Source organism: Puma concolor, chromosome A2 (assembly GCF_028749965.1).
Source record: "Puma concolor isolate L17-30 chromosome A2, mPumCon1.1.hap2, whole genome shotgun sequence".
In the NCBI taxonomy this organism is placed as follows: Eukaryota; Metazoa; Chordata; class Mammalia; order Carnivora; family Felidae; genus Puma; species Puma concolor.
In genome coordinates, this window is record NC_141668.1 from 34,358,602 (window position 1) to 34,372,030 (window position 13,429).

Consider the following 13,429-nt stretch of genomic DNA (forward strand, 5'->3'; position numbering starts at 1 on the left):
AATTTCCAAAGACACAGGCCCATCCACAGAGAAAGAGCGCTCGAGAAAGCGCTCTTTCTCCAGGTCCCAGAGGTGCAGGTCTGGGAACTATTAGCAAAAGCTCTGCGTCCTCCTCTGCTGTCAGGAAGATGCATGTCGGTGGAGACAGAAATGTTTTTGCACTGGGAACCCTGACTCCATTATTAATTTTATAGCTCTAGGGATGGGATGCTCGATTCTGTAATGTTCCCTTCGCATTGCCCCACTAAAAGTGAGTTCTCTGGTCCCAAACTTACGTGATTTAGAAACTCTGATTCTTTATCATCCTTTTCCCCCAATACATATGTGAGCTCTGTGCAGGGTGAGGACAATACCAGGGAGGAGAAAGGCTGGAACTCCCACCTTCCCATGGCATAGACGTGACAGACTGCCCGGATCTTATGGACACTGAGTCTAGGCAGATGATCTAACAGTGTGGGTGAAGGTGGCGGAAGAAGGTTGGGCTCGCTGAGCCTGAGTCTGCCATACTGTCTGGGAACTAGGATCTGTACCCAGGCGGGCCATACATCTGAGCACATTTCACAAACTTAGACCTAAGGGAGCCAGGGAAAAAAGCTTCCCACCTGCAACTTATCTTAAGGAAACTGAGGAAATCAAAGTGCAATAAGAGATAACACTACAAAGCAATATGAATGATTTTTAAAATAAATGTGAAGCATCTAAATATGTATTTATCCTCTTAACATATCAATTCGGGAAACTAATGATGGAGCCATTACTCAAAAGAGTTTTTAAAATTTCCTTTGAAGTATTTGTAGAGCCAGCCATGCATACTTTTGTACATGCTGTATGATGCAAACATTTGACCTATAAAGATCAATTTGGCTTTTGGAAATGTCTCAGTGAATCTTAGAGTAAAGTCAGGGGAGAGTTATGTGAGTGATCAGGCTAAGATATGCCATTTGAGGTGAGATGCAAATTGATGCTATTGGCCTACCTTAACCAGTAAAAGTTCTACTTAGCAAGAGTTGTTCTCAGTGTTTGCAGCCACGGCCCCATCAGTGACATATATTAAAGCCACCTTAAGGACACGTACATGTTTTGGAGATGTGCATGTTGGCATTGCAAAGAAATCAGTCTCATCTCTCAAAAAGGTGACAGGAATTCCACAGGAATATCAGTGCAGGAAAAACGCAGTGTCAGCTGCTAACCCCGTGTTAATTAACTAGCCGTTTTCATTCTCGTGTAACTGTAGGAGTCTTAATTGTCTACGGCATATCACACGCTGGAGAAGAAGTCCCTTCCCAAAAGGTTACATGTCAGGACCTTTGCAAGTCCTTCATTTGATGAAATAATGAAGGTAGAGAGCAGGAAGGGTGCTAACACTCTGCTCTTGCACTTCTGCCCGGGAGCCTGCTTCCTGGGATCTGGCAGGGCTCGGGGATGGAGCTCTCTGCCAGATGTCACTGTCTCTGCCAGTTAAGAGCTCAAGCTCTGGAGTCACACAAGCCTGGCTTCAAATCCTGACCTGCCACCTGATAGCTGTGTGACCACGGGCCAATTACTTACCCTTCTCCTTTTCCTCATTTCCAAAATGGTGATAACAGTACCTACTTTATAAGCTTATAAGAATTAAATGAGATAATACGGGCAAAATGCTTATCACGGGGACTAGCCCAAGTCAGTGCTCCATAAGTATTGGCTCCAATTATGAACAAAAAGAAGAGAAAGAAGATGAAAAAGAAGGCAGAAGGGAAGGGCGAAAGAAGAAGAATGAGGAGAAGAGAGGAAAAAGGAAAGGATGCACGGGCTTCAGGCTTACAGGTGTAGCTGACTTTCTTAACCCAGGGGTTCCTGTTGTGGCCCCGGCAGGGATAAGTGACTCATTAGTTAATGGACTGGTATATTGTTTGCAGGAAAAAAACGGTCTAAAAGTGTGTATCTCAAATATTTAGAACTAAACAAGCAGGAAGATTATAAAACTCGGAGGGTCTCTTTCATAAAGAGCACACACATTTACAGCCTTGATTTTTGTCTTTTACGTAAGAATAATGGTGATCTGTTTTGGAAAAGATAATGGGAGGTCCCTAAGACAGTATAGCCCTATTGCTATCAATAATAACAGGGCTTTGTTATAATTCCAATAAAAGAAAGCAATGCCAGCAAATTTTGTATAGATTCTGCAGTCTAGAAATGTGCTTTTCAGGGCTTTGATGACATGGCTCTATATTCTGCTCAAATGACAGCAAGTGTCAAAATTGCCCTCCTGCCCTACAGTCCGTCATTAAGTCTAATTAGATCCAAACCCCAAAGCGGGGCCAATTTGTGGTCCATCATCCTACAGCTTCGTCCTCTCCCCAGACGACAGAGCCTGCCCTGTACCTCTCAGCTGGCACATTCCTGGTGGCCACGGGTACCTTGCAGGGGCCATCACTCCTCCAGGCTGTGACCTCACCACTGTTCTCACATCAGTGGCTCTCAACCTTCAAAAACCCCTCTCATCTTCCTTCTTCTGGGCCCTCATTACACCCTGTTTGGGCGACCAGTGGTATTAATTCAGATTCATGGTGTTTTCCAGCATTCTGTAACTGAACACTGAACTACTGAGATCTCAATGCCAGGTCTTTGTTTCCTTTACTGAAACCACTTGTGAGTCAAGCTCTTGTCAGTGGCCATCACTTTGACTGCTTCTCCCAGAGTTTTCATGGTGTTGGAGTCCCTTCACTGAGCAATCCTTCTGTTCAGACAGGGTCGGGTTCAGTTTTGTGTATCTGGAGGACCATCACTGAAGCTGAGTCAGATCACAGCTCAAGACCTCCTTAGGCTTCAGCCCACTGGGAAAATGTCACCAAGTTCGATGTCAGTGAAAAGCCCTCAGTCTGATTCAGGACTGAGACACTTCACCTCCCTGTCCTAGCACCCCACACCCACCCCCGTACCTCAAAGCATCAAGCGGGGAGAGAAAATTCCAGTTGCGTGAATTCCTATTTTGATGACAGCATGTTGGCGGAAGCAAAGAATGCTTATTGGTGTGCAGGGCTTACCGACAAAACACAAAAAGGTGAAAGAAACTTCAGAGTCGCCTCTGGGGGTGGGGCAAGTGAGAGGGCTCCGCACACCCACTGGGGGTCTCATTTACACCATGGCTTCAGCTGCCACCTCTGAGGTAAAGCCTTCCTAGTCTGAATGTCCATCCTGACCTCTCTGCGGAGTCCCGGAGGGTATTTCCATTGAACATTTCTACCTGGATGGCCCACTGTCACCCCAAACTTGATGTGTTGAAAACAAAACTCCGTATCTTGGCTCAAAGCCTGCCCCTCCCCAGGTGCTCCCACCCCAGGGAAGGTCAGCAGCATAAAACCAGTCACTCAAGCCAGAAGCCTGGGAATACTGCTGACCCTCATCCTCCATATGTCCTGTCAGTCCTGCCTCCTTGATATCCCCCCCGAGCCCATAACCTCTTCCACCCCTCCCCACCCCTGCCACTGTCCTTGTCCGGCCACCTTGTGCCCTGACCAGGGCACTTCACTGCTCTCTAACTTGGCTCCTTGACTTCACCCCAGCCCCCCAGCACCCACAGTGAGCCTTCTGAAACATAAATCCACCATGTCCCCCTATTGTGTAAAAACTCTCTATCACATTCCGCTGCCCTTACGTTAAAAGTTTTAACACCTTGGGGCACCTAGGTGGCTCAGTCAGTTAAGCGTCCGATTTCAGCTCAGGTCATAATCTCACCGTGAGTTCAAGCCCTGCCTTGGACTCTGTGCTGACAGCTCAGAGCCTGGAGCCTGCTTCAGATTCTGTGTCTCGCTCTCTCTCTGCCCCTCCCCCACTCATGCTTTGTCTCTCTCTCTCTCTCAACAGTAAATAAACATTAAAATTTTTTTTTTTTTTTTTTAAGTTTTAACACCTTAGGGCGCCTGGGTGCCTCAGTCAGCTAAGCATCCAACTCTCAATTTCAGCTCAGGTCATGATCTCAGAGTCATGAGATCAAAGCCTGCATAGGGCTCTGCACTGAGTGTGGAGCCTGCTTGGGATTCTCTCTCTCCCTCTGCCCCTCCCCCGCTCACATGCACATGCACTCACGCTCTCTCTCTTTCTCTCTCTCTCCCCATGACACAAGGCCTTCCATGTCTCGGCTTCTACCTGCCCCTGCAGCCTCACCTCTTGCCACTCTCCCCTTGGAATGCTGAGTTCCAGCCACGTTAAACACCTTTCAGAGCTTTGCTGGGTTTCCTGGTTTTGCATATGTGGCCTCCTCCCTCTTCTTCTTGTTACTGGAACATAAAACACATACAGAAAAGCACACATGTCACGTGTACAGCTCAGGGAATTGTCTTAAATGAACATAGCCATATAATCTAAGCCCAGAGTAAGACCTGAAGAAGACTGATATTCTAGAAGCCTCCTTCACGCCCCTTTTCACTATTCCCCAAGGAAAAGTACCACCCTGGCTTCTAATAGCATAGACTGGTTCTTCCCACTTTGTGCTTGACATAAACAAAAACCTACCAAATTGGGTCAGCTGTCTACTACTGCATAACAAACCCACAAACTTCATGGCCTAAAATAACCTTAAAGTCCCACCTTGGGCCTCATCGCTCCTTGCAGCCATGCTCTTCTGTCTGCTTTGTCACCAAGCTTCTTTAAAACTCCCCACCCCACACTCGGTGTCCGTCTGCCCATTCACTTCACGATCCACCGCTCCATCATGTCATTCTGCTGAAGCGCCTCTCAGCAGAGGACCCCAGTTATCTCCTTCATGCTGAGCCAAATGAACAACTGTCAGTCTTTTCCAACGTGACCTCCTCCCAACTCGGTGAGTCACCAAGTCCTAGTGATTCTCCCTCTTTAACCCATCTCGCATTTGTCCTACCTCTGTCCCCGGTCATTATCTCCTGCCTGGACCAATCCCACTGCATGAAGGATACCTCCCCGCTCCAAGAAGCTGTTTCAGACTTCTCATTCCCACATGTTTTCTGTGGATTAAAAATCTGGACAGACTCACCACTCACCATGGAATAAAACCCACACCGCTGCCAGACAGGAAGGCTCTAAACCTGTGCCCCAACTCCATTTCCACGCTCTTTGCCTAATTCACACCTGTGCCGAAGCCGTGCTGGCTCTGCACGGGCTCGTGAGTGTGCCGCAGAGGCTGCTGGGAGGCTCTCTCCTACCTGGAATGCCTTCTGTCCCATGTTCCCTCCAGAGCTTCTACTTCTCCTCCTCTACATCCTATCTCTGATGCCACCTCTTAAAACTGTGCTGTTAACAGCTCCTTTTCTGATCCTGTGTGCTATTGATATTAATAGCAATAATTATCATTATGACATGTTTGGCTCACTCCCTCTAGAACATAAGCTCCTCAGGGCAGGATCTTCATTTTGTTCCCTGATAGATCCAAGCTCCCACAGCTGTGCCTAGCACAAGGTAGACACTCCGCAAACACTTGCTAAGTGAGTAGAAGATTAGCATTAATTGAGCACTTATTATGCCAGGTGCTTTCATGCATGATCTCATTCCCTCCTGACCACAGCCCTATGAGGAAGGAACTGTCTTTATTCCAGTTTTTCAAGGAAAGAAATGGAAGCTTGATAAGATTGCATAACTTGCCCAAGGCCACCCAGCTGATAGATGCCAAAGCTGGAACTTAAACTCTGATATGTCCCAGCTCTAAATAACCTCATTCTACCATCCTGAGCTTTGTTTACAGTGGTGCCTTGCACAAAACCCTACTGTGGGTTTTTTGTTTTTTTTTTTTTTGTTTGTTTGTTTTTTTTTTTTCCTGCAACTCTTCAGCAAATGGAATATTTGAAGTAGTGGAGTGATCTCTTTACATATTTATCTCTTCATTATATTAGGAATTCCCAGAATATAGGAAGAGGAAGTGAATTCTAATTATTTTATTTCCCCACCACCACCACCCAAAACTCTACACAGCCCACACAGTGTCTTACACGTCTGTGTTCATTAAATGTTTGCTGAATTAAATGACGGGTGTGCTGCAAAGCAGGACTTGGCAGTGAGTCCCTTCTGCACAGGCAGTGGTTTTGAGCACTGTCCTGAATCCAGCCCCAGCTGCCGCCTCTTCTAACTCTGTGCTTCTTCAGCACGATAGAGGCTCACGGCCATCCTTGGCTGACCCCATCTTCCACCCTGACCCCGGCCCTTTGCCATCCTTCCTGTCATCATGAAATCCCCTGCCTGTCTTCCTGCTGTCAGAGGCGTGATCACGTACAGCAAGTTGTGCCCACCCCTCTCCTCTGCTCAACCCCACACCCTGCCTGGACCTGGCTGCTTCCCGGGTCGTTCGTGACAGGCAGGGCAACATGACATTTCTGTAGATATTTGGAGCACAGCTTGGACTGTGATAAACAGAGAGAGAGTCATGAGACACTGCAAGAATTATGAAGTGGGAGGAATTCCATGTTAAATGATGGAGGAACTGAAAATGAATGAAGTCACTGTCTTTCATTCCAATGTACTTTTTTTTTTTTAATGAAGAGTTTAGCTTCTCTAGGTTTGTCAATTGTTTAGGATTGTTGATTGCAAGCAACAGAAATTGGAGTGGTTTAAGCTGAAAGGGGAAGTTTATTAAAAGAATGCAGAATCTCTAGGAACCCAGAGGTTAGACTGCAGCCAGGCTTCAGGGACAAATGGAAGCACCTCTGGAAAAATAGTCCAGGATCTGGGTAGCATCCGCTTTCCACGTCTTGTCTTGCTGTCTGTACATCTGCCTCTTTCTTATCTCTCTGTAGACCTCCACTGGTCCACACGCTTCATCATAGTACATGGCTGCCAATGGCTACTGAGTCCATATTAGGCAAGACTGCCTGCCTATCTCCAACAAACCTGCAAATCCCTGGGGAAACCTAACAGATTTCCCCAGCACAAGTCAGGTCCCCAGCTCTGGTCTGATCACCTGCCACCAGCTGAGCCGGGTCGTGTTGTTCAACATGGCTGCCAAGTGCCCATTTCTGTGCCCAAGAAAGAAGCAGAAAGGATCATCATAGGTGGAGCAAACTACACAAATGTCCACTGCACTTTGTTCTGCTCTATTGTCCAATAATGCTCTTGTAAAAGACTTCTGGGTGCTTCTCCAGGAATAGAACAGATTAAGAGGCTTTCTATCTTTAAGAGTCTTTTTCAGAAACAAATTCATAAAGATGAATTGCCATTTAGGAAACCTCACCCTAATTAACTAAGACAACAACATTCCACTGGTAATTCCTAACAGGTCTTTATGCCAGTTTTATTCACTGAAGGCTTAGAATCCTGGCTTCAACAAGAAGCCTCACACACATCTAGATGGCCCCCTGGATGGCAGTGCAAACGGTAAACCAGACCAGGTGTTGCTCCCTCCTCAAGGTCTTACACAAATGATGCCCACACCTCCCCTTCAGCAACGAGCATTCTCTTCTCTTTCTAAAAAGGCAGTGTGGTCAGGCCTGGGTAGGCCGAATCCTCTCCCTTTGAGGGTTCCACGCCCTGACAAATGTGGAGAGCACTAACCTGGGTCACTGTTTCCTTGATGTGGTTTGAGGTCAGGAGAGAGGGAGATATACTAGATCCTTCTTTCCATCTGATCTGGCCTTGCCCATGCAGTGACCCATCAATCCTAGTCTGGGTAAAGAGAAACTGAAAGGTTTATCCAGCTCAGAAGTGGGATCACTAGAGTTAAAGTTGCCCAAGGTAGGTCCAAAGTTTTGTGTCCATCTTTCCTGCACTTGGTCCTCTGGGCTCCACTACACCTGCCACAGCTGGCCCCTGGGGAGGACAGATGCTGCCTGGGCCACAGAACAGGTGGTACACAGCCCCAGGTTGGGGTGGGGGGGCAGAGGGCCCGCTCCCTGAAGGTGGATTCTCCTCCTCCCGAGGCATATTGTATTCTGCCCACAGCTTTGCGGTGACACCTCCCTCGCTTGTCTTCCAGGCTCTCTGGGTACAGCAGGCCGTGTATGCAACCTGACTTCCCGGGGCATGGACAGCTGCGAGGTCATGTGCTGCGGGAGAGGCTATGACACCTCCCACGTCACCCGGATGACCAAGTGCGAGTGTAAGTTCCACTGGTGCTGTGCCGTGCGCTGTCAGGACTGTCTGGAGGCCCTGGACGTGCACACATGCAAGGCCCCTAAAAGCGTTGACTGGGCGGCTCCCACATGACCCCAGAGGAGGTTGCCATCACCTTCTCTCCTGCAAGGACTCCATTGGATCTGCAAGGACACTGGGCCTTTGGGTTTTCTCGGGGAGATATTTCCTAAGGCATGTGACTTTGCCTCAACAGAAGTCCTTCCTCTCCCACCCAGGGGGCCCCAGAACTGGGGCCACATGTTGCACACAAAGCATGCCTTATTCCCTCCGCCTTCGAGCATTCTGGGCCGCATCTCTTCCTGGTCAGGACAGACTGCTAGGAGGGGAGGGGCCGGTCACATCACTGTCTCCACCCACCTAGACGTTTCCTCTTTCTAGAGCGGCTGGCCAGAGGGGAAAAGAGTGTCCCAAAGGAGCTTTCTCTGTGTCTCCCAATAAATGATCATAGTTCAGAAATCCCATACTTCTCTCAGGAGGGTAAAGACAGCAGGACCAAATGCCACCGAATTAACTGTAAATCCTGAAAAGACCAAGCAAGGCTTTTGCCTGATCAAGTGTTTTTCGCAGCCACCACGTCCAGGGGTAATTGGTAACTGCCTGGAGAAAGATGGCTTTCAAAGAACTTCAGGTTTAAAACGCATATTTTTCAAAGCACTTATTGCCATATTAAAATTTGACGTAACAAGACGGGACTGTTGTCCTTTGGTACAGTTTTGGAATCTTTACAATAGCAAGAGCCTCAGAAAGTCATTGCTTTGCATTGACTTAATATAAAGCAACTTTATATATAAAGTCCCCTTAATATAAAGCAACTTTAGGGATCTCACTTAAGATCTGAAGGGAATTTAAAAGAAAGATTGATGATCTGGCAGTATTCTGACCTATTGGGGGAGGATGGAGGAGAATAACAGTGAGTAAAATATCAGAAAATGTGTCTGTACAGATAAGGAGAAAAAGGGGAATAAAATTTCTATCTGGTATGATGCATGTGACCCATGGAATTTTGTAGTTGAAATGGCCTTCAGAATGATAACTTTTGGGACGGCAAGACTAGGGAACTAACATGCTGACAGAGAGGTTTCCAGAGGTAAGTCACGCCTACACGGCCTGCACCGTGAGCAGATGCCCAAAAGAGGTCCGCATTTGTGCCAAGGAGCATCAGCATATACCCATCACCCTCCAAGCACATTTTAAAGACCTGCCATATTTAATTGTGTTCATCTGAGGCTGACAAGATGTCAAGATATCATAGCCTCAAGCAAATGACACATAGCCTTGCTTATAAGGTTGGTAACCCTAGTATATTATATGGCAAACAAATCGTAATTTAGAGACTCTATTTAAGGGACCCAGCTGTAATTATGGGAACATCAGTGTGCAGATTGTGGCCGGCTTCTGTCATGATCCAAAAGATGACGTCCAGGGAAAATGGAGAGGCTGCCACCCCATTTTGTATATTAAGTGAAAGAAAGGCGAAATATCTGAAGTTACTTCTCATCCGCTTGGCACAATTAGGTTCTGGTTCTAATATGGTCTCTTTGCTGAGCTACATTTATTAAAAGGATGTTCCGTTCTATGCATCTGGTGTCACACTGATGTTTGCTCATTCGTCCATAGCCCGGCCTTCAGTTTCTCCATCCTTGCTCTGCAGCAGGACATTTAGACTGAGGCTCACAGACATCAACCTGCTGAGGTACTTTGTCATAATTGATACTTGCCTCCTCACCCTCGTAAAAACAACAGAATTTATCTCCTTTCTCTCACTCCCTAGAGTTAGTCATCTGATTTTTCCAAAGTGGTTCTTTCCTCTTTTTATTCTATGGGTTCAGAGGCAGGAAGGGGGAGCATGACAGAATTGCTCAGAGCTCAGTGTGGGCCTTCGGCAGGGTGTGGGAAAGCCAGGCAGGTGGGCTCGGTCTTAGTTACACTGAAGCTGTCTGTGAATGCCTTCCTGGGGGGATGAGGGAACTTTCATGGTGGTCCCACAGCCATCAGCCCTTCTGCCTGCTGGATGAATTATGAAATCATAAATCCATAGGTGTGTTGAAAAATGGAAAGGATCTAAGTAGACATCTCAGCTCCCTTCAGTTTGTATCTGGGGAAACTGAGACTGCGAGAGGTGAAGATCTCTGTGCAAATATCTGCCACTGCTCTCAAGCCCCATCACAAACAGGACCACATGTTCAGAGCAGTCAGGAAAGCCAAGCACTTTATCTAGTTTGTCTCGGAATGAATGCAAGTGGAGTCTAAATAATTTTAGCATCCAAAAGGGATGGTCATTATCTCTTTTAATTCTTGGGATGCTTTCTTTTAAAAAAATACTTTTAATGTTTATCTACTTTTTGAGGGAGGGGGAGGGGCAGAGAGAGAGAGAGAGAGAGAGAGAGAGAGAGAGAGAGAGAGATACACACACAGAATCTGAAGCAGCCTCCAGGCTTTGCACTGTCAACACAGAGTCCTGATGCGGGGCTCGAACTCACGAACAGCAAGATCATGACCTGAGCTGAAGTCAGACGCTTAACTGACTGAGCCACCCAGGCACCCCATAACCCCTAGGATATTTTTATCTGACTTTGTTTTTTTGCTGAGATGCATCCTACTTGATAAGAAGCAAGGGAACAAGGTGTACCCATGCAGGAACCTGCATAAATTTCCCTAATCTGTAAGGGAGACTCTGGCAGCCATCTGAAATGCCAGTAGGTATCGCCATTAGGGAGGGTATAACAAGAGACTGAAAGATTTTTATCTGTTTTCAAATAGAGGAAATCTCCACTATGGAAAAAAATTAAAAACAGGTGAAGATAATTTCAAACTCATTTTCTTTAGGGCTCGGTTGAGGCTCCACAGTCCACGATTCTAAACTATACTAAAGTCTTGATTACCTGAGGCTTTTAAGGCAATGTATGGCACAAATTACCCAAAACAAAATGAGAGACTCCATTCAGATCCCCTTAAAAATTTCCTCCCAATAAAAATCTTATTACAAAACAAAGTTTTCTAGGCCCACGATGATGCCAATTAATGTTCCGCAACATCTTTAAAAGTTCTAACAGAATAGGAGATCTTGACTAATTCAGTGGAGTTTTCTATAATAAAGATGTAATCTGCACGTGACTCTGAGTCTTAGCAAATTTGTTGTCCTCAATAAATTTGCCTCCCTAAATTGGTCTGTATTGGACTGATCTTTGTATTCTGTGAGCACCTTTGTCAAGGTGCATCTTCAAAGTATAAGAGACTTAATTAAAAACTGAGAACAAACTGAGGGTTGATGGGGGGTGGGAGGGAGGGGAGGGGAGGTGATGGGTATTGAAGAGGGCATCTTTCAATACCCCTTAGCACTTAGTGCTTTCAATACCCCCTGAGCACTTAGTGTTGTATGGAAACCAATCTGACAAATTTCATATATTAAAAAAAAAAAAGGTGCAATCTAGTTACAACATCTTGGATAGCCTCTCACGTTTAGCTCCAGCACAAAAGCCCCAAGTGCCAGGACCACACTCAGCGGTGGGTCTTTGCCCCTCTAGGACGGAGGCCCTGGCATATTACTGGACCACAGATGCTCAGAAGTGGGAGAATCATAGGGCACCCCAGAATACTGATTATCTGCTCTCCCTTATATGGATGTCACCAGACTGAAAGGAACATCCCAGAAGAATCTACTAATGGCAATTTATTCTGTATGGGGCTGGATAATGGGAGAAGGATTAAGAGGGAAAGAGTCAGGTGGCTGCTATTAAGTGACAGGCTGAGTGAGCGTGGTGATGGTGAAGAGTGGCTTTTTCAGCTCTTGGGAGTAACCTCCACCCTTCCTGCTGTTGTTGCTTCCCTGCCCCCTCCCAGCACCTACTTCCCAAGGCATCAGGAGGCCCAGAAGTGCAGGGCCTCAAGCCACTGCTCACATTCTCCATACCTGTTGTGTAGCTTTGCTCAAGGCTGTCAAGGTTAATTTCAAGAGATGTTCTCAATTGTCACAGCTGTATTCTTTTTTATTGGAGTTATTACAAAGCTCGAAAAACATCAGGTCTCACATTTCTTTTTCAAAGAAAGTAGCTTTAAAGTGAGAAAATCTAGCTTCACGTTGACATTTCTCAGCTTTATTAATTTATTAAGGAATCTTACATCAACTCTGCAAAACCTAAAGCGGGGCTCCCTTAGAAGCAGCCAACATGACTGTACACGCACTTGTCCTTGATGGCATTTTTAAGCCAACATATTGTGATTACTTCTCATTTATTAAAGGCTGGCCTGGAGCTGGTATTGTCTCACTCAGCTGAAGAACATTCATCTCGCCTCTTGCCTGCTCTCAAAATAAAGGCTCAGAGAGGTGTCCAATAGACCAGAACCATTCTTTTGTGTCTATTTACTGTACTTCAACCCATGTTTCCTTATCTTAAGAGCAAGAAGTGTACTCTTAACAAATAAACCTCACCAGTTCCAAAGCTGGTAAATTGCTTTTGTCAGGTCTCTGCTGACCTTCTGAAAAACAATCTGCTGGTGTAAGCTGACAAAGGCCTGCTTATTTTGACCTTCTCCTTACCTAGGCAGAGAAAATTTTCTGTCACTCATCCATGAGAATGTTCTTTACATTTTTCAGGGGATCAGCAAGGTGACAGGTGGTTTGCAAAGCCCAACATGATTATTATTTTTCTAAATCATAGTTGTTCCAACTCCAGCTTTTTTTCCCCTGATATTCACATGATTCCTGTTTAACCAAACCTCCCACATCCATGAGCTAATAAAAGTGTCACGCAGATTGTTACAAAGAACTATTGTTATTTACAAGTCTACATTTTCTGTGAAATCAAAACATAATAAAGTGAATTTTCAGTGTTGACTTTGTTATTTTAAACTTGTGATAGTCTTGCCAAACCCTCTGGTGAAAAGAAATCCCTGCAGGTTATGGGAATTATTCCCTTGTCTTTTCTCAGGACTACACGCAACACAAGTTGTTCAAGAGGTGCCTTTCAAGTTTGTAAAGATTTTCAGGGAGGACAATTGGCTTACCTTACTGGTAAATACTCTTGTAAGTTCATGGTTAAGACTCCGATTCCTGATTAGAAAATTATTCCACATTTTCACCCTGTGTTCTCCCCTGGCTGCCACAGGAGTGCTTACCCTCTCTAGGAGTCAGCATGCTTTGGCTGTGTTTGTAACCTCAGTGTCTCTCCACGGCAGCTAGACCTACCCTCCACTGACTTCTCTTAATTATTACTTTGCATGTAAATGCTTGCTTTTGGCCTACATGGTATTTTTTCAGCTTGATTAGAAACATACAGGATCCCTTGCCCCTTTCTTGAGATCTGTGTATCCTGATGTTGTGTGCTACTTATACACAAGTATCGAAAGCCCAGAAAATGAA

General features: G+C 45.8%; 1 protein-coding gene across 1 annotated transcript in view; it reads left to right on the forward strand.

The window, feature by feature from the left end:
• Window positions 1-12,904, forward strand: part of WNT2 (Wnt family member 2) — a 48,659-nt gene extending 35,755 nt beyond the window's left edge. Inside the window, exon 5 of the mRNA XM_086691802.1 lies at window positions 7,913-12,904. Within this exon, the coding sequence (XP_086547928.1) occupies window positions 7,913-8,142 (230 nt within the window). The 3' untranslated portion in view covers window positions 8,143-12,904. The remainder of the gene's footprint in view (window positions 1-7,912) is intronic.
• The last annotated feature ends 525 nt before the right edge of the window (window positions 12,905-13,429 follow it).